The sequence below is a fragment of the Oncorhynchus masou genome, chromosome 30, assembly GCF_036934945.1.
Source record: "Oncorhynchus masou masou isolate Uvic2021 chromosome 30, UVic_Omas_1.1, whole genome shotgun sequence".
NCBI lineage: Eukaryota > Metazoa > Chordata > Actinopteri > Salmoniformes > Salmonidae > Oncorhynchus > Oncorhynchus masou.
The window spans coordinates 64,816,958-64,842,089 of NC_088241.1; the positions used below are offsets into that span (position 1 = coordinate 64,816,958).

Sequence of the window (25,132 nt, forward strand, 5' to 3'; positions counted from 1 at the left end):
AGGAAGTATATCACGAGGAAGTATATCATGGTATCATGAGGAAGTATATAATGAGGAAGTATATCACGAGGAAGTATATCACGATGAAGTATATCACGAGGAAGTATATCATGAGGAAGTATATCATGGTATCATGAGGAAGTATATCAAGAGGAAGTATATCACGAGGAAGTATATCATGGTATCATGAGGAAGTATATCACAAGGAAGTATATCACGAGGAAGTATATCATGAGGAAGTATATCATGGTATCATGAGGAAGTATATCATGAGGAAGTATATCACGAGGAAGTATATCATGGTATCATGAGGAAGTATATCACAAGGAAGTATATCACGAGGAAGTATATCACAAGGAAGTGTATCATGAGGAAGTATATCATGAGGAAGTATATCACGAGGAAGTATATCATGGTATCATGAGGAAGTAGGAAGTATATCATGAGGAAGTATATCATGATGAAGTATATCATGAGGAAGTATATCCCTAGGAAGTATATCACGAGGAAGTATATCATTTGTATCTATTATTTGTTATTTGCCATGAAATTAGCAGCAGCAGTACAGAACCCTCGCTAGACCGGCACATTCCTCACTCACTAGATTAAAGGGGAATAACATAAAATTATATTAGATATTAGGAGAATAACATTTAAAAAATCTAAATGTGTCAGTGTATCAGACCTAAAAAGTGTCTTCTGAGGAAGTGTATCAACGAGGAATGTATCACGAGGAAGTGTATCACCTAGGAAGTATATCACGAATGGAAGTATATCATGGTATCATGAGGAAGTATTTAATGAGGACAATAATTTTAAGAGTAAAAAACTAAAAACTAAACTAAAAACTAACAATTTCGAAAAATATAAAACATAATCTGAGAAATAAATGGCATATTTTATAGGGCCCCTTACAGTTGTTCATGAACCACTTTTTTACCAGGTATATTGACAGAAAACAGTGTGATACTTTCTCTTGTACACTAAGGACCTGGGAAGAGTTGTAGGGGGAATAGAAGAATGAGACTATTTGAACGCAAGGAAAAAATGTGTAGCTCACAACATGTTTAATTATTTTTAAGTAGCTCAGTATAGACCCCTGATCTATACTGATTGAAGTGACATCAACAAGGGATCATAGCTTTCACCTGGTCAGTCTACGGTATATACGGAATGTATTCAGACACATTGACTTAACCCACATTTAGTTATGTTACAGCCCTGTTGTAAAAAATTGATAAAATTAAATTAAATCCTCATCCATCTACACACAACACCCCATAATGACATCATATCACATAATGATATCATTTGTATCTATTATAATTCACAATTAATGACATCACAATACCCCATGAAATTAGACATCACACCCAGCATCCCCCCCATAATGACATCACAATATCCCATAATGACATCACAATACCCCCATAATGACATCACAATTCCTAATGACTCACTAGATTAAAGGGGAATAACATAAAATTATATTAGATATTAGAAGAATAACTGTTTAAAAACAGCCCTCTAAATGTGTCATTTTCCCCCATACTGCTAAAAAACCAGAGTGGAGGTTTTTGGTTTGAATGAATAACCAAATGGACATTGGTCTGCTACAATAACCAGAGTGGAGGTTGTTTCTGCTATGGATAACCACAATTCATTTCTGCTAGAGGATAACCAGAGTGGAAATTGGTCTAAACTAAAAACCAAGTGGAATTGGTCTGCTACAGGAAACCAGAGTATAAAATGACAGGATTTGGTCTGCTACAGGATAACCAGAGTTGTTCATTGGTCTGCTACTTTTTAACCAGAGTGGAGGTTCATTGGTCTGCTACAGGAAACCAGAGTGGAGGTTCATTGGTCTGCTTGGATAACACTGGAGGTTCACTGCTGGGATAAGAATTGGAGGTTCATTGGTCTGCTAAGGATAACCAGAGTGGAGACTCATTGGTCTGATAACCAAGGGAAAAATTGGTCTGCTACAGGATAACCATGTTTAATTCATTTCTGCTATAACCAGTGGAGCTTCAGGTATAGGATAACCAGAGTGGATTCACTGGTCTGCTGATTGAAGTGACATCAACAGAGTGGATTCATTGGTCTGCTCAGGATAACCAGAGTGGAGGTTCATTGGTCTGCTACAGGATAACCAGAATGGAGGTTCATTGGTCTGCTACAGGATAACCAGATTGGAGGTTCATTGGTCTGCTACAGGATAACCAGAGTGGAGGTTCATTGGTCTGCTAATAACCAGAGTGGATTCATTGGTCTGCTAAGGATAACCTGGAGGTTCATTGGTCTGCTACAGGATAACCAGAGTGGAGGTTCATTACTGCTACAGGATAACCATAATGGTCTGCACAATAACCAGATGGAGGTTCATGGTCTCACACTACCCCATGGAGGTTCATGGTCTGCACAATATAACCATAATGACATCTGCTACAATAACCAGATGGAATGGTCTCACAATAACCAGATGGAGGTTCATGGTCTGCTACAATAACCATAATGACATCACAATGGATCCTGCTAATGATAACCAATGGAGGTTCATTGGTCTGCATAATAACCAGAGTGGAGGTTCATTGGTCTGCTACAGGATAACCAGAGTGGAGGTTCATTGGTCTGCTACAGGATAACCAGAGTGGAGGTTCATTGGTCTGCTACAGGATAACCAGAGTGGAGGTTCATTGGTCTGCTACAGGATAACCAGAGTGGAGGTTCATTGGTCTGCTACAGGATAACCAGAGGTACAGGATAACCAGAGTGGAGGTTCATTGGTCTGCTACAGGATAACCAGAGTGGAGGTTCATTGGTCTGCTACAGGATAACCAGAGTGGAGGTTCATTGGTCTGCTACAGGATAACCAGAGTGGAGGTTCATTGGTCTGCTACAGGATAACCAGAGTGGAGGTTCATTGGTCTGCTACAGGATAACCAGAGTGGAGGTTCATTGGTCTGCTACAGGATAACCAGAGTGGAGGTTCATTGGTCTGCTACAGGATAACCAGAGTGGAGGTTCATTGGTCTGCTACAGGATAACCAGAGTGGAGGTTCATTGGTCTGCTACAGGATAACCAGAGTGGAGGTTCATTGGTCTGCTACAGGATAACCAGAGTGGAGGTTCATTGGTCTGCTACAGGATAACCAGAGTGGAGGTTCACTGGTCTGCTACAGGATAACCAGAGTGGAGGTTCATTGGTCTCCCTGTGATTATTCTCATTACACTGTAGTCATTGGGGCGGCAGGGTAGCCTAGTGGTTAGAGAGTTGGACAAGTAACCAGAAGGTTGCAAGTTCAAATCCCCGAGCTGACAAGATACAAATCTGTCATTCTGTCCCTGAACAGGCAGTTAATCCACTGTTCCTAGGCCATCATTGTAAATAAGAATTTGTTCTTCACTGACTTGCCTAGTTAAATAAAGATAACATTTGGTGGATGCTTTTATCCAGAGTGGCTCACAGTAGTGAATACATACATTTTCATGCTTGTTCCCCCTCCCCGTGGGAATTGCATCCACAACCCTGAGTGCTATTCTCGACCAACTGAGCCACCCCCCGTAGTCCACTACAATTTAGCAAAACTCAAACCTACATGATGGTAATAGTTCTCACTGTTGCCCCCTAGTGGCCGGGTTTTTAAGACATTTCCTGACGTCCTCAGGACACGGACAGACGTCCGATTTCGAAGTGTTATCTTGAACGATCTGGCTGCATTTTGTCTGCTTACCTCCAGAAGGAGTCCGCTCTCTGTGATGCTGTTGCCCATAGCCTTAGGCAGGCTGTCTTTCCTGGGCTCGGCGACAGAGTTGGTGGATGGACTGATGTGCTTTCTGCTGGACGGCTTCTCGTGATTAACTGGAGAATAAGAGAGAGAGAAATAAAACATAAATACAGTTACAAAGTTGATATTTCTGATGACTTGACTCTGTCAACTTGTTCTTGTTTAGTGGTGGACTATTAACGCAACCTTAATATAACTAGGCAAGTCAGTTAAGGCCAATTTCTTATTTAAAATGACGGCCCACCCTGGCCAAACCAAGACCTTGCTGGGCCATTTGTGCGCCGCCCTATGGGACTCCAAATAACATGTGGATGTGATACAGCCTGGATACGAACCAGGAATTGTAGTGACACCACTTGCACTGAGATGCACCACTCAGGAGCCCGACTGTACTACCTACTATACTACCTACTAAACTACCTAATATTACCTACTGTGCTGCCTGATATGCTACTATACCACCCACCATACTACCTACTATACTACCTGCTATACTGCCTGCTATACCACCTACTATTCCACCCACTATACCACCTACTATACCAATATACTAGTATACTGCTATACTACCTACTATACTAATATACTAGTATACTGCTATACCACCTACTATACTAATATACTAGTATACTGCTATACTACCTACTATACTAATATACTAGTATACTGCTATACCACCTCATCTAATATACTAGTATACTGCTATACCACCTACTATACTACCCATTATGCCACTATACTGCTATACTGCCTACTATGCCACCTACTGTGCTACTGTACTACCCTATTAATATACTGCCTACTATACTACTATACTGCCTACTATACTACTATACTACTCACTATACCACCCACTGTACTACTGTGCTACCTGCTATACCACCTACTGCACTGCCCACTGTACTACCTACTATGCTACCCACTGTACTACCTACTATACTGCCTACTATACTACCTGCTATACTACTATACTGCCTACTATACTACCCACTATACTACTATACTACCTACTATGCTACCTGCCATGCTATAACGCTACCTGCTGTACTGCCTACTATACTACTATACTACCTGCTGTTCCACCTGCTGTGCCACCTACTATACTACCAACTATACTACGTGCTGTTCCACCCACTGGACTACATACCATACTACCTACTATACTACCTGCTATGCTATCCGCTATACCACCCACTGTACCACTATACTACCTACTATACCACCTACTATACTACCCACGGTGCTGCTATACTACATGCTGTACCACCATACTACCTATACTACCTACTATACTACCCACGGTGTTGCTATACTACATGCTGTACCACCATACTACCTATACTACCTACTATACTACCCACGGTGTTGCTATACTACATGCTATACTACCTGCTGTACCACCATACTACCTATACTACCTACTATACTACTATACTACAAGTTGCGCTACTATACTGCCTACTATACTAATATGCTACCTATTGTACTGCTATACCACCCACTGTACCACCTGCTATATTACCTACTATACTACCATACCACCTGCTTTACTACCTGCTATACTACCTACAATACTACTATACTACCTGCTATACCATCTACTATACCACCTACTATACTACCTACTACTATACTACCTACTGTGCTACTATACAACCTGCTATACCACCTACTACTATACAACCTGCTATACCACCTACTACTATACAACCTGCTATACTACTATAGTGCCTGCTGTACTACCTACTACTATACTACCTACTATACCACCTACTACTATACTACCTACTATACTACCTACTATACTAACTGCTATACTACCTACTACTATACTACCTACTGTGCTACTATACAACCTGCTATACTACTAAACTGGCTGCTGTACTACCTGCTATACCACCAACTGTACTACTATGCTACTATGCTACCTACTGCACTACTATGCTACTATTCCACCTACTGTACTACTATGCTACTATACCACCTACTGTACTACTATACCACCTACTGCACTACCTACTATACTACCCACTGTACTACCATACTAACTACTGTACTACCTGCTGTACTGCCTACTATACAACCTGCTGTACTTCCCGCTGTACTACCATACTACCTACTGTACTACTATACTACCTACTGTACTACCTGCTGTACTGCCTACTATACAACCTGCTGTACTACCCACTGTACTACCATACTACCTACTGTACTACTATACTACCTACTGTACTACCTGCTGTACTGCCTACTATACAACCTGCTGTACTACCCACTGTACTACCATACTACCTACTGTACTACTATACTACCTACTGTACTACCTGCTGTACTGCCTACTATACAACCTGCTGTACTACCCACTGTACTACCATACTACCTACTGTACTACTATACTACCTACTGTACTACCTGCTGTACTGCCTACCTATACAACCTGCTGTACTACCCACTGTACTACCATACTACCTACTGTACTACTATACTACCTACTGTACTACCTGCTGTACTGCCTACTATACAACCTGCTGTACTACCCACTGTACTACCTACTATACTGTCTACTGTACTTCCTACTATACTACCTACTGTACTACTGTACCACTGTACTACCTGCTATACTACCTACTATACTGCCTACTGTACTACCTACTATACTCCCTGCGATACTACTATACTACCTGCTATACTACCTACTATACTACCCTACTGTACTACCTACTATACTGCCTACTGTACTACTGTACCACCTGCTATACTACCTACTATACCCCCCACTGTACTACCTACTATACTATCTGTTGTGCTACCTACTATACTATCTGTTGTGCTACCTACTATACTGCCAGCTGTACCACCTACTATTCTACCTACTGTACTACCTACTATACTGCCTACTGTACTACTGTACCACCTGCTATACTACCTACTATACTACCCACCATACTACCTACTGTGCTGCCTGCTATGCTACCTATTGTACTACCTACTATACCACCCACTGTACTACTATACTGCCTACTGCTCCAACCTCTTATTCTAGTCTCCTCAGTTTAGTCTGACTGGTGGAAACCAGGGCAGATAATGACTGCCTGGCTGTACTACTTCCACCTGCTATACACACACACATACCCCCACTGTACACACTACATACACATCACACACACACCACTATACTATCTGTTGTGCACCACTATACACACACACACACCACTATTCTACCTCACTTATGAAAGCCTGGGAGAGGATGCTAGTCCGGGAAAGACAAATATAGAGGATGATTAAAATCGTTAAGAGTTCTGTTTCCTGAGCCAATCATTACCCTGGTTTTTGGTGTTGTGTCAAAAGAAAACCTAAAACCACCCACTGTACTTCATCCACCTACTGCTGCAACCTCCCTACCACTGAGGAAGTACAGTAATGAGAGTTCCCGCTCAGCCCAGTCAAAACTGTTCGCTGCTCTGGCCCCCCAATGGTGGAACAAACTCCCTCACGACGCCAGGACAGCGGAGTCAATCACCACCTTCCGGAGACACCTGAAACCCCACCTCTTCAAGGAATACCTAGGATAGGATAAGTAATCCTTCTCACCACCCCCCACTTAATGATTTAGATGCACTATTGTAAAGTGGCTGTTCCACTGGATGTCAAAAGGGATGATTCAAATTTGTAAGAGTTCTGCTTCTGGATAATTACCCTGGTTTTTGGTGTAAATGTAAATGTAAAATGGGTCAACATTTATATGCTCTCTTTATTTATAACCAGGTGACAACTGCCAGACTAGTGGGTCTAAGTGACCCTTCTTCCTCCCGCTGCTTTAAATAATACAACCCTCAGATGTCAGTAGCAGTCTACAACACAACACAGGCAATAACAATACAGGTGTGTTGTTATATGCAGGGTGTATCATGTAATCGTTAGGCATGATTAGTATCCATCAGTCATACGTGTACACAACTAGTGAAGAGAACGCGTAAGGGCCCCTCACCTGCTAGTCCTCTGTAGCTCACAACCCCCATAACTTTTTAAATGCTTAGTGGTATCAACAGCCCTGCAGGTAGAGCAAAGCACAGAAGCAGACTCACCCTCTGTCTAACATTCCTCCAACTCAACATCATGTCACTCACCCTCTGTCTAACATTCCTCTTATCCAACATCATGTCACTCACCCTCTGTCTAGCATTCCTCTTATCCAACATCATGTCACTCACCCTCTGTCTAGCATTCCTCTTATCCAACATCATGTCCCTCGCCCTCTGTCTAACATTCCTCTTATCCAACATCATGTCACTCACCCTCTGTCTAACATTCCTCTTATCCAACATCATGTCACTCACCCTCTGTCTAACATTCCTCTTATCCAACATCATGTCACTCACCCTCTGTCTAACATTCCTCTTATCCAACATCATGTCACTCACCCTCTGTCTAACATTCCTCTTATCCAACATCATGTCACTCACCCTCTGACTAACATTCCTCTTATCCAACATCAGGTCACTCACCCTCTGTCTAACATTCCTCTTATCCAACATCATGTCACTCACCCTCTGTCTAACATTCCTCTTATCCAACATCATGTCACTCACCCTCTGTCGAACATTCCTCCAACTCAACATCATGTCACTCACCCTCTGTCTAGCATTCCTCTTATCCAACATCATGTCACTCACCCTCTGTCTAGCATTCCTCTTATCCAACATCATGTCACTCACCCTCTGTCTAACATTCCTCTTATCCAACATCATGTCACTCACCCTCTGTCTAACATTCCTCTTATCAACATCATGTCACTCACCCTCTGTCTAACATTCCTCTTATCCAACATCATGTCACTCACCCTCTGTCTAACATTCCTCTTATCCAACATCATGTCACTCACCCTCTGTCTAACATTCCTCCAACTCAACATCAGGTCACTCACCCTCTGTCTAACATTCCTCTTATCCAACATCATGTCACTCACCCTCTGTCTAACATTCCTCTTATCCAACATCATGTCACTCACCCTCTGTCTAACATTCCTCTTATCCAACATCAGGTCACTCACCCTCTGTCGAACATTCCTCTTATCCAACATCATGTCACTCACCCTCTGTCTAACATTCCTCTTATCCAACATCATGTCCCTCACCCTCTGTCTAACATTCCTCTTATCCAACATCAGGTCACTCACCCTCTGTCTAACATTCCTCTTATCCAACATCATGTCACTCACCCTCTGTCTATCATTCCTCCAACTCAACATCATGTCCCTCACACTCTGTCTAACATTCCTCTTATCCAACATCATGTCACTCACCCTCTGTCTAACATTCCTCCAACTCAACATCATGTCACTCATCTGTTCAGCAAGTAACATGTTATTGTTACTAGGTTAACAAGTCATTATAGGCACACAAAGACATGTTTCACAATTGCAACTCTGAGAATATATCATCAATCTGGAGGGAGAGCAGGGAGAGGGGTAGGGAAACATTCCTCTTATCCAACATCATGTCCCTCACCCTCTGAACACAGAACATCATGTCAGCTCCCTGGGAATCCCTTATCCAACATCAGCTCCCCTCTGAAGCCCCAACTCAACATCATGTCACTCAGCTCCCTGTTACTAGGTTAACAAGCCCAAAGACATGTTTCAGCAACTCTGAAAATATATCATCAATCTGGAGGGAAGCCCAAACATTCAGCTCCCTGGGAAGCCCTAACGTTCAGCTCATCGGGAAGCCCTAACGTTTAGCTCCCACCCTCGTAAACATTGTAGGGGTGCCAACTTCAGAAGCATGTGAGCACTCCCCTCTGACAGGCCTTGGAAGCCCAAACATTCTGAGGCCTTGTGAGCACTCCCTGACAGGCCTTGTTCAGCTCCCCTCTGAAGGCCTTGTGAGCTCCCACCTTGTGAGCTCGAAACATTGTGAGCACTGCCAACTGACAGGCATGTGAGCACTCCCCTCTGACAGGCCTTGTGAGCACTCCCCTCTGACAGGCCTTGTGACCCCTCTGACAGGCCTTGTGAGCACTCCCCTCTGACAGGCCTTGTCCCAGGCCTTGTGAGCTGACAGGCCTTGTGAGCACTCCCTCTGACAGGCCTGACAGGCCTTGGCCATGTGAGCACTCCCCTCTGACAGGCCTTGTGAGCACTCCCCTCTGACAGGCCTTGTGAGCACTCCCCTCTGACAGGCCTTGTGAGCACTCCCCTCTGACAGGCCTTGTGAGCACTCCCCTCTGACAGGCCTTGTGAGCACTCCCCTCTGACAGGCCTTGTGAGCACTCCCCCTCTGACAGGCCTTGTGAGCACTCCCCTCTGACAGGCCTTGTGAGCACTCCCCCTCTGACAGGCCTTGTGAGCACTCCCCTCTGACAGGCCTTGTGAGCACTCCCCTCTGACAGGCCTTGTGAGCACTCCCCTCTGACAGGCCTTGTGAGCACTCCCCTCTGACAGGCCTTGTGAGCACCCTCCCTCCACAGCACAGGAAATCCCCAGGAGAGAGAGGAGGGGGGAGAGGATCTGGCTGACCGAAGCCCCGTTGTCACACAAGCTAACCACCTATCAATCTTCTCTCTGGTCCCTGACAGAGCGCTGGCACCTGGCCAAACCCTTGCGTGCAAGCCGGCAAGACACATTAGCCTATAAAGAATTTAATCATAACAACAGCTGTTAAATATTGATGACTGCTGGCAAACGCTGAATGCTCTCCGCAAAGGTCAAAACCGCAGTGTAATGGAAACAAATGCTTCATTATATGATGCATTGAATATCCCAAACTCTCTTTTTTTAGGTAACGTGGCATGAAATCAAGGACAAAAGCTGAAGAACATAAGCACATTAGGTAAGTTTAGCAGGTGCTAGAGTTGTAGGTGCACCCAGGGCTTGGTTTTGTTCCTCTGTAGTTTCAGAAGAGAAACTGAATTAATATTTTTTTGTGTGTTTCTATTGCCTTGTCAGTCTTCTTGTCTTGTTATAAGGCCAGAACATTGTAGTATTTTTCTGTAAAGATTTTCTTCTTCCTCTGACAAGGAGTATGAAATATCGGACCAAGGAGCAGCGTGGTAAGTGTCCATAATGTATTTATTAAACTGAACACAGAATGCAAAAAAAAAACAAGAGAAATAAATCAAAAACCGAAACAGTTCTGTATGGAAAACACAGACACAGAAAACAACTACCCACAAATTCATAGTGGGAAAACAGGCTGCCGAAGTATGGTTCTCAATCAGAGAAAACGATAAACAGCTGCCTCTGATTGGGAACCATACCAGGCCAAACACAGAAATACAAACATAGAATACAGAACATAGAATGCCCACCCCAACTCACACCCTGACCAAACTAAAATAGAGACATAAAAAAGGAACTACGGTCAGGACGTGACAATTTTCTGTGTTATGGTTGCAATTCTTGATCCGAGACCACAATCACATTAACTACAAATCCTTAATCTGACTTGTTGTTTTTAGAACATATAAACTGATGTTTATTCTGTGTCAAATACAGTGCTGAATTTTGCACGGCCAATTTTTCAGTTTTTGATTTGTTAAAAAAGTTTGAAATATCCAATAAATGTCGTTCCACTTCATGATTGTGTCCCACTTGTTGTTGATTCTTCACAAAAAAATACAGTTTTATATCTTTATGTTTGAAGCCTGAAATGTGGCAAAAGGTTGCAAAGTTCAAGGGGGCCGAATACTTTCGCAAGGCACTGTATATTTATATCTCTGTGGATATGTTGTTGTAACCTGTTAAAAAAAAACAGATTTGGCAACTCTCCATTTATGTTTGAAAAAATTAGAAGCAAACTCCAATCAATTTTATTTGGCCGGGAAATCACACATTTCATATTTCGCTGTAGAATAGAACCAAGTGAGTGACATCATGAAAAAGGGGCGGCAGCGTAGCCTAGTGGTTAGAGTGTAGAGGTGGCAGCGTAGCCTAGTGGTTAGAGTGTAGTGGTGGCAGGTACCCTAGTGGTTAGAGTGTAGAGGTGGCAGGTAGCCTAGTGGTTAGTGTAGAGGAGGCAGGGTAGCCTAGTGGTTAGAGTGTAGAGGTGGCAGGTAGTCTAGTGGTTAGAGTGTAGAGGTGGCAAGTAGCCTAGTGGTTAGAGTGTAGAGGCGGCAGGGTAGCCTAGTGGTTAGAGTGTGGAGGTGGCAAGTAGCCTAGTGGTTAGAGTGTAGAGGCGGCAGCGTAGCCTAGTGGTTAGAGTGTAGAGGTGGCAGGTGGCCTAGTGGTTAGAGTGTAGAGGAGGTAGGGTAGCCTAGTGGTTAGAGTGTAGAGGCGGCAGCATAGCCTAGTGGTTAGAGTGTAGTGGTGGCAGGTACCCTAGTGGTTAGAGTGTAGAGGTGGCAGGTAGCCTAGTGGTTAGTGTAGAGGAGGCAGGGTAGCCTAGTGGTTAGAGTGTAGAGGTGGCAGGTAGTCTAGTGGTTAGAGTGTAGAGGCGGCAGCGTAGCCTAGTGGTTAGAGTGTAGAGGTGGCAGGTGGCCTAGTGGTTAGAGTGTAGAGGAGGTAGGGTAGCCTAGTGGTTAGAGTGTAGAGGCGGCAGCATAGCCTAGTGGTTAGAGTGTAGTGGTGGCAGGTACCCTAGTGGTTAGAGTGTAGAGGTGGCAGGTAGCCTAGTGGTTAGTGTAGAGGAGGCAGGGTAGCCTAGTGGTTAGAGTGTAGAGGTGGCAGGTAGTCTAGTGGTTAGAGTGTAGAGGAGGTAGGGTAGCCTAGTGGTTAGAGTGTAGAGGCGGCAGCGTAGCCTAGTGGTTAGAGTGTGGAGGCGGCAGCGTAGCCTAGTGGTTAGAGTGTAGAGGTGGCAGGTGGCCTAGTGGTTAGAGTGTAGAGGAGGTAGGGTAGCCTAGTGGTTAGAGTGTAGAGGCGGCAGCGTAGCCTAGTGGTTAGAGTGTAGAGGCGGCAGCGTAGCCTAGTGGTAAGAGTGTTGGGCCTGTAACCGAAAGGTTGCTGATTGAATCCCTGAGCTGACAAGGTAAAAAATCTGTCGTTCTGCCCCTGAACAAGGCAGTTAACCCACTGTTCCCCGGTAGGCCGTCATTGTAAATAAGAATTTGTTCTTAACTGACTTGCTTAGATAAATATAATTTTTTTTAAAACAGCACAGGAAGCCATATATCTAGAGGAAACACATTTTTCTCTCGGAGGACATAAAAACCAAATGGTTCATACTGTAACTTACAGTTCAGATCAGTAAGGGTGCATTGGTAAAATCCCTGGGGAAGCCAGTGATGTGTTGATAAATTGCGTAATGTTCTATATAACTCGTTAGTTCATATGCCTTGCGACCGTGATATTTAATTTTACTAAGCAAGTCAGATAAGAACAAATTCTTATTTTCAATGACGGCCTTGGAACAGTGGGTTAACTGCCTGTTCAGGGGCAGAACGACAGATTTGTACCATTGTCAGCTCGGGGATTCGAACTTGCAACCTTTCGGTTACTAGTCCAACGCTCTAACCACTAGGCTACCTGCCACCTAAAGGCAGAGACAATAACAAGACACTGTGGCAGAATAAATTCAACCACACCTTTGTTTCATGACAAAACCCGGACAGCAACCTCTGTTCAGTCAAGTCCACAAAGCATGTTGCATGTAACAAACAGTTACATGACCTACAGCAGGGGTCAAGCAAGTACATGTTTCTGACATTTTTTGCCCACTAAACAACTATTGATTTAAAACCACTGAGAGTCACTGCAAGTCCCAAAGAAAAGAGAAGCTGCTTCCACAATTCCAACACCACTATTTCAACATCATCAAATCACCTCTGCTTCGTCCAAAACAGTGACAACTAAAATATACCAAAAACGATTTAGTCAACATCAACTTAATATGATGTGGCTGTCCATTGTTCTGATTTATTTGTGTGTGTGTGTGTGTGTGTGTGTGTGTGTGTGTGTGTGTGTGTGTGTGTGTGTGTGTGTGTGTGTGTGTGTGTGTGTGTGTGTGTGTGTGTGTGTGTGTGTGTGTGTGTCTGTGTGTGTGTTCGTGCAAGTAGAAAAAACATGTTGATTCACTCTACTTGTAGAGAAACACCAATGCCATCCTCCTCTCTTTCATGTTGAGGAAACGCTCTCTCACTCTGTCATACAGTACATGCTTTTATATGTTGCTGTCCTAGGCTACCTGGCTAAAATACTTGCTCGCTAGCCTAACTTCCATTCATGGGGCAACGTTAGCTAGTTCACATTAGCCTTCTACATCTAGCTACATATTGAACTTCCATCTTCTCAGGCCAGGGGCACAATGTATGATTTAATGGTTGGATAGGATAAAGTAATCCTTCTCACCCCCCCCCCCCCTTAAACGATTTAGATGCACTATTGTAAAGTGGCTGTTCCACTGATGTCAGAAGGTGATTCACCAATTTGTAAGTCGCTCTGGATAAGAGCGTCTGCTAAATGACTTAAATGTAATGTAAATGTAATGTAAATGTAATGTAAATGTAAATGTAATGTAAATGTAATGTAAATGTAAATGTAATGTAAATGTAAATGTAAATGTAATGTAAATGGTTGGATCAGAATTGCCGTTATAATAATTGGCCAGTACAGAGAATTAAGTACAACGACATATCCAAATCACTAGCTAGCTAGCCACCGGAAGACAACAACACAACGAGATGCAACAATTCAAGTTTTTCTGTCAGTGACGTATCCTCTCAGGGCGATTCGATAGGAGTGACGCCAAATCCAAACGGGCTTCCTTAGACACTTTATTTTGGTGCACCAGGAACATTCACACTTGAGCTCACTCTGTTTAGCCCCAACGCTCACTCTGTTTGGCCCCAACGCTCACTCTGTTTAGCCCCAACGCTGATCAGCCAAATTTGCTATACTTTTTGTTATCAAGGGAGGCCAAATGCTCGCTGGTTTCCCTTGCCTTCAGTGCTATGAGTGACAACAATGTCATGCTTGTTTGGACCAGACAGCATCAAATAGATGGACCACATGTAAAGAGACAGAAGGGTGCTGTTTCGCTTGCTCAGATGCTTTCTCCGGTGAGATACATTCAGCCTCTTTTGAATTTAATGAAAATTATGAAACACTGAGGGACAAAAAAATGATTTATATTATGTTTTCAAATGTTTTTATGTTTGGGGGAAGCCGGGCTTCCCTTGACAACCAAGAATACAGGCCACTGACTTAAATATGTTTGAACTTGTGGCTTGAATGTTACTGGGATATAATTATTATAGCTACTTCCTCACAGTAATAGTGCTTGACTTTCAAAATAGACTACCGTAGCTTTTTATATTCACCATGACATATCTGAAACTAAAGGCAACTCGAGCAAAAGATCTCATGGCAAAATTACACAACACTTTCCCCCTCGCTACTTATCCACTTCATTTGGAAGACCAACATGCAAATACATTTAGGAGAATAGCCACAAGGAGTGTATGCATTCGTCTGAGAAGAACTTAGAAGAAATTAGAAGAAATGAAGCAGGAGGGAATGTTTTTTTATGAGTGCCCAAATGAAATCATTAGTGAAGCACATTACAATGATCCATTCGATTGTTTATTATGCCAGTGATTTAAACGGTCCTTTTGTGGATATCAATCACATATCTCCAGCAGGACAGACCAGGATAGACCAATTCGTCAGTCATTTCCCCTCCCTGCTAGTTTCCTAGACGTGGCTAGAAGAAGAAGACACTCAGGGTGAGAAGGTTCCTGGGAATTAAAGGCAACTCCATTGCTTCAGCCTCAGTGGAACTCTGACTGACTGACTGACTGAATAACTGACTGGCTGAATAACTGACTGACTGACTGACTGACTGAACTGACTGACTGACTGAATGACTGACTGACTGACTGACTGACTGACTGACTGACAGACAGATAACTGACTGAATGGCTCATTGAATGACTGACTGAATGACTGACTGACTGACTGACTGAATAACTGACTGACTGACTGACTGACTGACTGACTGACTGACTGAATAACTGACTGAATGGCTCATTGAATGACTGACTGAATGACTCACTGACTGACTGACTGACTGACTGACTGACTGACTGAATGACTGACTGACTGAATAACTGACTGAATGGCTCATTGAATGACTGACTGAATGACTGACTGAATGACTGACTGACTGACTAACTGACTGAATGACTGACTGACTGACTGACTGAATAACTGACTGACTGACTGACTGACTGAATAACTGACTGACTGACTGACTGACTGAATGACTGACTGACTGACTGACTGACTGACTGACTGACTGATGACTATTTATAGCTTTTCCTTTCCATTCATATGCTGACAAGAACGATGGGAGCGTTACATTCATAAAAGTGATAAAAGTCATAAAAGTGATGAGAAGGGGATTGTCACTGGAGGCTACAGCTGTTCTTCTCCATTTACTTCCTCTCTGTTTTTCACAAGCAGGATGTTACTGTAATACTTCACCAGACACTGTATTAATTCATTGTTTCAAAGGAAAAATGTATGAATTCAATTAACTGTTATATATTTACAATACATAGGCATAATGTTTGTACACACATGCAAGTCAACGTTTTTAGTAAGCTGTAAACGCATGTATTAATTTGTAAGCTCATTTAGTAAGCTTTCAACTCATTTAGTAAACTGTAAACTCATTTAATAAGCTGTAAACTCATGTAGTAAGCTGTAAATGCATTTAGTAAGCTGTAAACTCATGTAGTAAGCTGTAAATGCATTTAGTAAACTGTAAATTTAGTAAGCTGTAAATGCATTTAGTAAGCTGTAAACCAATTTAGTAAACTGTAAACTAATTTAGTAAGCTGTAAACTCATGTAGTAAGCTGTAAACTCATGTAGTAAGCTGTAAACTCATGTAGTAAGCTGTAAATGCATTTAGTAAGCTGTAAACTAATTTAGCAAGCTGTAAATGCATTTAGTAAGCTGTAAACTAATTTAGTAAACTGTAAACTAATTTAGTAAACTGTAAACTAATTTAGTAAGCTGTAAACTAATTTAGTAAGCTGTAAACTCATTTAGTAAACTGTAAACTAATGTAGTAAGCTGTAAACTCATTTAGTAAACTGTAAACTAATTTAGTAAACTGTAAACTCATGTAGTAAGCTGTAAACTCATGTAGTAAGCTGTAAACTGTATAAATGCAATTTATTTCAAGTTTAATTAGAGCCAAATCTGAAATGAAAAGCTCCCGTTTAAACAAGCAAAAACTTTAGGACTGAAACAGATCATTTTCCAAATGTGGTGGACATTATAAACCATCCACATGTTTTATAGCAAATGATGGCAAATACAAAGAAGGGAAGAGAGAGCCACATGGGGTTTTGTGTGGGCTTGGCTCTGGAGCAGAGTTATTGGAAGTGCTTCGTAGAGTCCGGGGTCCTAAAGTAAATCCAGTTAATCAAAGTCAGAACAAAACATTTTACTTTGGGGCCCGAGGCCTCGGTAATAGAACTTTTGAAAATTATACAGCAGATCCCTTATTATTTTTTGTACAGTATATTTAATCAATCATGTGAAAGCTAAATCGTCCCCGCCATTTTTAATCTCATGGAAATGTATAGAGACTTAGCTTTAGACTTGAATATAATGCCTTGAATATAGCTCTGTGCAGGAAACACTTAAGACAAGTTAAACAACTCTGGAGATAATTATTTGTTTTGGAGCCCTCTATTTTAGTCTCCTGGATGCGGGGATGAGAGGAGAAAGAGAAAAAGAGAGAAAGAGGAGAAGGACAGGTTTTAAAGAGAGTCCGGACAGACAGAGAGAAGTGCACCCCAAGCAATGGAATTCACCATTTGAAGCCTATCCACAAAGACGAAGCAGATAGGCTTATGGGCATGGCTAGAAGTGTCCTCCTCCTCAACTGGTCAACCCTTAGCATGGTCTATTTTGCGGTTACACTTGCTAGCTAACCAGCCGAGGCCCATACCTGACACCTCTCAGAAAGATATGTTTTTACCGTGAACCCTATTGGATGAAGTATTGCAACAGGGAACCCTATTGGATGAAGTATTGCAACAGTGAGCCCTATTGGACAAAGTATTGCAACAGTGAGCCCTATTGGATGAAGTACTGCAACAGTGAGCCCTATTGGATGAAGTATTACAACAGTGAGCCCTATTGGATGAAGTACTGCAAAAGTGAACCCTATTGGATGAAGTATTGCAACAGTGAACCCTATTGGACGAAGTATTGCAACAGTGATCCCTATTGGACAAAGTACTGCAACAGTGAGCCCTATTGGACAAAGTTTTGCAACAGTGGATCTCTGCCCACATAACAACAGAAGTAATATGTTAAAAAGGCCGGAGAGCGCTTCAGTAATGCACCCACAACACGCAATGCTAGCTGGCTAGGCTAAGTAACCCTGAGCTAGCTAGGCTAACTAACCCTGAGCTGGCTAGGCTAACTAACCATGAGCTGGCTAGGCTAACTAACCCTGAGCTGGGCAGGCTAACTAACACTGAGCTGGCTAGGCTAACTAACCCTGAGCTGGCTAGGCTAACTAACCCTGAGCTGGCTAGGCTAACTAACCCTGAACTGGCTAGGCTAACTAACCCTGAGCTGGTTAGGCTAACTAACACTGAGCTGGCTAGGCTAACTAACCCTGAGCTAGCTAGGCTAACTAACCCTGAGCTGGTTAGGCTAACTTACCCTGAGCTGGTTAGGCTAACTAACCCTGAGCTGGCTAGGCTAACTAACACTGAGCTGGCTAGGCTAACTAACACCGAGCTGGCTAGGCTAACTAACCCTGAGCTGGCTAGGCTAACTAACCCTGTGCTGGCTAGGCTAATTAACCCTGAGCTCCAGCAGCAGTAGCCTTCAGCCATTGGGACTTTTCCTCTTTTCTTGTTGTGCTAGCAGTAGGCCACTATTTCCAGTGCCTGTTTAGCATTAGCGCTAACTTTGTGGGAAAATACGTGGGCAGCGAACTATTCTCTCTTCAGTTTTCATTCAAAATCCCCTGCCGTCCACCACGTGTATTGCATGTGTGTTTATATCTGTATCAAGAGTTTGCCTAGCCATGGAGGATACTCAGCAGAGAACAGGCAGAGGATAATCAGAGTTAGCCTAGCCAAGGAGGATACTCAGCAGAGAACAGGCAGAGGATAATCAGAGTTAGCCTAGCCAAGGAGGATAATCAGAGTTAGCCTAGCCAAGGAGGATAATCAGAGTTAGCCTAGCCAAGGAGGATAATCAGAGTTAGCCTAGCCAAGGAGGATAATCAGAGTTAGCCTAGCCAAGGAGGATACTCAGTAGAGAACAGCCTGAGGATAATCAGAGTTAGCCAAGCCAAGGAGGATACTCAGCAGAGAACAGCCTGAGGATAATCAGAGTTAGCCTAGCCAAGGAGGATACTCAGTAGAGAACAGCCTGAGGATAATCAGAGTTAGCCTAGCCAAGGAGGATACTCAGCAGAGAACAGGCAGAGGATAATCAGAGTTAGCCTAGCCAAGGAGGATACTCAGCAGAGAACAGCCTGAGGATAATCAGAGTTAGCCTAGCCAAGGAGGATAATCAGAGTTAGCCTAGCCAAGGAGGATACTCAGCAGAGAACAGGCAGAGGATAATCAGAGTTAGAGAGAGGAGTAACGAACTAATGCTGGTACTTTGGATGCGCTACTGTTGATGAGGGGAGGACTCAGTCAGAGAACTGATGAGCTGAAAAGTCATGGACCCCGTTGGCATCGCCACTGGCGAGAGAGGTACAGGAAATGGACACCATCTGGCAACGGTTCAAACAGCTCTCTATGCAACGACAAACTAGCTGATTCGCAAGTCTGTGGACGGACCGGGACGCCCCAGATGGACAATCTACCTGTCACACAACACTCACGAAGCAGGCCAAAGATTGACACGTTAATGGCGATCATGAATTATGTACGATCCGGATCACGACTATCACTTGATCCCCAAACTGTGGACACATTTATCACCTTATGCCCACTTAATTACAGTTCTGGGGCAGAGTACAACGAGGTCACAATATCCCTTTTCATAGAGCAGGTATTGACGTGTCAATAACGTGTCAATAATGAATGTAGAAAATGACAATGTATGGATGATAATACTGGCATGCTGTTTAAGGGACATGATATGAATCTTAAGGGACATGATATGAATCTTAAGGGACATGATATGAATCTTAAGCGACATGATATGAATCTTAAGGGACATGATATGAATCTTAAGGGACATGATATGAATCTTATGATATGAATCTTAAGGGACATGATATGAATCTTAAGGGACATGATATGAATCTTAAGGGACATGATATGAATCTTATGATATGAATCTTAAGGGACATGATATGAATCTTAAGGGGCATGATATGACTCAGTGTAGTCATCAAAATATGTGGGACATTTTCTTCTGGCTCAAGCCATTTATATATATTTACAAAAAAATATTTAACCTTTATTTAACTAGGCATGTCCGTTAAGAACACATTCCTACTTGCAATGACAGCCCTACACCGGACAAACCCGGACGACGCTGGGCCAATTGTCCGCCGCCCTATGGGTCAACCAATCACGGCCGATTGTGATACAGCCTGGATGACATATGTGACTGCATATCATAAAAGATCATACACAACATCGTACACAACATCGTACACAACATCGTACACAACAACATCGTACACAACAACATCATACACAACATCACACACAACACCATACACAACACCACACACAACATTATACACAACAACATCATACACAACATTATACACAACAACATCATACACAACAACATTATACACAACAACATCATACACAACACCACACACAACATCACACACAACATTATACACAACAACATCATACACAACGTTGTTTAACATTAGTGACAAGCGACTTCAGTTCTCCCACTGGCCTCCCATTGGCCTTGTTCACATGCCACAGCCAGCCTTATTTACACAATACTGTTTTCAACATTTATTACGGGCACTTGATTAGCATGTATGACGGGCGGGCACAGTGGAGAGGGGAGGAATTATTTTTCCCATGCATCCTCCTTAAGTGTGATCTTCCTGCAGGCTGTTGAGCCTCACGCGCTTGACGGAGAGCGACCGCCAGATCACGCAAGCCTGCTAAAAGTGGAAAAGCCATGGGAGTCACGCAGGCCCCCACCAGAGCTACACAGCACAGCCCTTCTTCTCTCTCGGTCCCCTTTCTCTTTCTCTCTCTCGCTCTCTCTCTCTCGGTCTCTCTCTCTCGGTCTCTCTCTCTCTCTCTCGGTCCCCTTTCATTCTCTCTCTCTCTCTCTCGGTCCCCTTTCTCTCTCTCTCTCTCTCTCTCTCTCGGTCCCCTTTCTCTCTCTCTCTCTCTCTCTCTCTGTCCCCTTTCTCTCTCTCTCTCTCTCGCTCTTTCTCTCTCTCTCTCTCTCTCGCTCTTTCTCTCTCTCTCTCACTCTCTCAGGCATCTGGATTTTGTGTGTTTGTGTTTGGAATACTGTGTATGTGTGTGTGTGTGTATACAGTACACTGTATATATTTTGCTCAGCCAATGAAGCTTTAGTGTACACTCAGTGTACACACTACATAGTAACTTGTCTTCTGTTCAACACAACCACTGCCATTCTCAATATGGTGTACGTTTCTCACGCACAAATTAATTTCCAACACAATCTATGCCCCCTGGGATTTCTGCAACGTTCCCATGTCCGATCTTGTTGTCTTGTAATGAAGAAATCAAACATGAGGGCAAAATACTAAGTGACTAGATTCATTTCAGATGCAGGATGCAGTCGCTTTGGGTTTTAATGATTTGTCTAAAAGCCAGGGGTTACTACTATTCCAATCTTCTCCAGAGGTATGGGAGGAGGGAAGGAGAAGGGAGAGGGGGAGAAGAGGGGAGGAGGAGGGAAGGAGAAGGGAGAGGGGGAGAAGAGGGGAGGAGGAGGGAAGGAGAAGGGAGGAGGGAAGGAGAAGAGAGGAAGAGGAGGAGGAGGGAAAGAGGAGTAGAGAAGGAGGGAGGAGAAGAGGAGGGACGGAGTAGGAAGGAGAAGAGATGAAGAGGAGGGAAGGAGGAGTAGAGGAGGAGGGAGGAGGAGAAAGGAGGAGGGAAGGAGGAGTAGAGAAGGAAGGAGGAGAAGAGGAGGGACGGAGTAGGAAGGAGAAGAGATGAAGAGGAGGGAAGGAGGAGTAGAGGAGGAGGGAGGAGGAGAAAGGAGGAGGGAAGGAGGAGGGAGAAGGGAGGAGAAGAGAGGAGGAGAAGGGAGGGGAGGAGAGAAGGAGGAGGAGGGAGGGAGGAGTAGAGAAGGAGGGGTGAGGGAGGAGAAGAGAGGAACAGGAGGAGGAGGGAAGGAGGAGTAGAGAAGGAGGGAGGAGGAGGAGGGAAGGAGGAGGAGAAGGGAGGAGGGAGGAGAAGAGAGGAGGAGAAGGGAGGGGGAGGAGAAGGGAGGGGAGAGTAGAAGGGGGTGGGAAGGAGAAGGGAGGAAGAGGAGGAGGAGGGAAGGAGGAGTAGAGAAGGAGGGAGGAGGAGGAGGGAGGAGGAGAAAGGTGGAGGGAAGGAGAAAAGAGGAGGAGAAGGGAGGGGAAGGAGAAGGGAGTAGGGAGGAGAAGAGAGGAGGACAAGGGAGGGGGAGGGGGAGGAGAAGGGAGGGGAGAGGAGAAGGGAGGAGGGAAGGAGAAGGGAGGAAGAGGAGGAGGAGGGAAGGAGGGGTAGAGAAGAAGGGAGGAGGAGGAGGGAGGAGGAGAAAGGAGGAGGGAAGGAGAAGAGAGGAGGAGAAGGGAGGGGGAGGAGAAGGGAGGAGGGAGGGTGAGGAGAGAAAGAGGAGGAGGGAGGAGGAGGAGGAAGGAGGAGGAGAGGAGGGAGGGAGGAGGAGGAGGGAAGGAGGCAAGGAAGGAAGAGGAGGAGGAAAGGAGAGAGGAGGAGGAGGAAAGGAGAGAAGAGGAGAAGGGAAGGAGGAAATGAGGGAAGAGGAGGCAAGGAGAGAGGAGGAGGGAAGGAGAGAGAAGGGAAGGAAGGAGGAGGAGGAGGGAAGGAGGAAAGAAGGGAAGAGGAGGCAAGGAGGGAGGAGGAGGGAAGGAGAGAGGAGGGCCCCGTGAAAAACATGGGCCTCTCTCGTGAACAACATGGGCCTCTTTTGTGAAAAACATGGGCCTCTTTTGTGAAAAACATGGGCCTCTTTTGTGAAAAACATGGGCCTCTTTTGTGAAAAACATGGGCCTCTTTTGTGAAAAACATGGGCCTCTTTTGTGAAAAACATGGGCCTCTGTCGTGAAAAACATGGGCCTATCTCTTGAAGAACATGGGCCTGTCTCGTGAAAAACATGGGCCTGTCTTATGAAAAGCCTTAGCAACATAAATTAGACAGTTCTCGGTTCGGGTTGACCCGTGAAGACGTTTAGCTTCTGGGTGTAGCAGTGTAACCTATTAGTTAACAATCTCCCTCCCTCCCTCCTCCTCTCTTTATCTTTTCATCTCCCCCTCCCCATATTTCCACCCGTAACATCAAATGAATTCACTGACTAAAACAGTGGACTAGTTGAGTGCTTGATAAAATAGCTGAACATAAGTAACTCTCCAGAATGTGTCCCTCGTTACCCCAAAAAACAAGATGGCACCAGACAGCTGTTCTACATCTGAGTTAGTAACCTCTCGATGGAGATCAATGGGTAATGGACCTCTGGTACCGGATCTAAAACGTTTGATATGCAGGACTTGGCAGCTAGGGGGCGGGGCATCAGTAAGCAGAGCAGCTAGGGGGCGGGGCATCAGTAAGCAGAGCAGCTAGGGGGCGGGGCATCAGTAAGCAGACTTGTGATATTTTGGGGAGCATAATTGCCATCCTAAACATGAGTCAAACTGTGAGAATAATCCCCCAAAAGGGACATCTCTAAAATGCCTAAAATGTGTGTGTGTGTGTGTGTGTGTGTGTGTGTGTGTGTGTGTGTGTGTGTGTGTGTGTGTGTGTGTGTGTGTGTGTGTGTGTGTGTGTGTGTGTGTGACTGTGTGTGACTGTGTGTGGTTGTTTCTATGTTTCTATACCTACCCTCATCTATAACCGCCCAATGTTTACATTTTTTTTTCATTAAACCAGATTACAGCAGCGTATGAATCTGCCTGGGTTTTAGACCCCAGATTACAGCCTTTACTGCTAATCTGATGAGCAGCTGGAGCGGGGCATTAGTAAGCAGAGCAGCTAGGGGGCGGGGCATCAGTAAGCAGAGCAGCTAAGGGGCGGGGCATCAGTAAACAGAGCAGCTAGGGGTGGGGCATCAGTAAACAGAGCAGCTAGGGGGCGGGGCATCAGTAAACAGAGCAGCTAGGGCGGGGCATCAGTTAACAGAGCAGCTAGGGGGCGGGGCATCAGTAAACAGAGCAGCTAGGGGGCGGGGCATCAGTTAACAGAGCAGCTAGGGGGTGGGGCATCAGTTAACAGAGCAGCTAGGGGGCGGGGCATCAGTAAGCAGAGCAGCTAGGACGGGGCATCAGTAAACAGAGCAGCTAGGGGGCAGGGTATCAGTAAACAGATCAGCTGGGGGGCGGGGCATCAGAAAAAATAGCAGCTATGGGGCGGGGCATCAGTAAACAGAGCAGCTAGGGGGTGGGGCATCAGTAAGCAGAGCAGCTAGGGCGGGGCATCAGTAAGCTGAGCAGCTAGGGGGCGGGGCATCAGAAAAAATAGCAGCTAGGGTGGGGCATCAGTAAACAGAGCAGCTAGGGGCGGGGCATCAGTAAGCAGAGCAGCTCGGGCAGGGCATCAGTAAACAGAGCAGCTAGGGGGCGGAGCATCAGTAAGCTGAGCAGCTAGGGGGCGGGGCATCAGTAAACAGAGCAGCTAGGGAGCGGGGCATCAGTAAGCAGAGCAGCTAGGGGGCGGGACATCAGTAAGCTGAGCAGCTAGGGCGGGGCATCAGTAAGCAGAGCAGCTAGGGGGCGGGGCATCAGTAAACAGAGCAGCTAGAGGGCGGGGCATCAGTAAGCAGAGCAGCTAGGGGACGGGGCATCAGTAAGCAGAGCAGCTAGGGGGCGGGGCATCAGTAAACAGAGCAGCTGGGGGCGGGGCATCAGTAAGCAGAGCAGCTAGGGGGCGGGGCATCAGTAAGCAGAGCAGCTAGGGGGCGGGGCATCAGGAAACAGCCTGCCAGCAGAGCTCCAGTTAAGGCTTTCCCCATGTGGGATCTTGCCATAGAGTAACAAGCGGGAGACATCCGGAGGGCAATAGGGGCAGGCGCCTGGCCTAGCCAGGCCCAGATTGAGGGGGAGAAGGGGGGTCTCCAAGGCAAGGGCTTCAAGGCCCTGTCGGCTCTGTCAGTGGCTGAATCATGCAGCTGTATCCTGGGTAGAGTAGAGAAACAGACAGGGGCCCTAGACCTTGGACTCTTGGAGCTGCCACAGCCATGCCCCTCTCAACCG

At 44.8% G+C, this 25,132-nt stretch overlaps 1 protein-coding gene across 5 annotated transcripts in view; it reads right to left on the minus strand.

Annotated features, from left to right (window-relative positions):
• Positions 1 to 25,132, minus strand: part of LOC135522937 (uncharacterized) — a 119,141-nt gene that overhangs the window by 21,961 nt on the left and 72,048 nt on the right. For all 5 annotated transcript variants that reach the window (XM_064949654.1, XM_064949652.1, XM_064949656.1 and 2 more), the window contains exon 4: positions 3,735 to 3,862. In XM_064949654.1, coding sequence (XP_064805726.1) covers positions 3,735 to 3,862 — 128 coding nt within the window. The remainder of the gene's footprint in view (positions 1 to 3,734; positions 3,863 to 25,132) is intronic.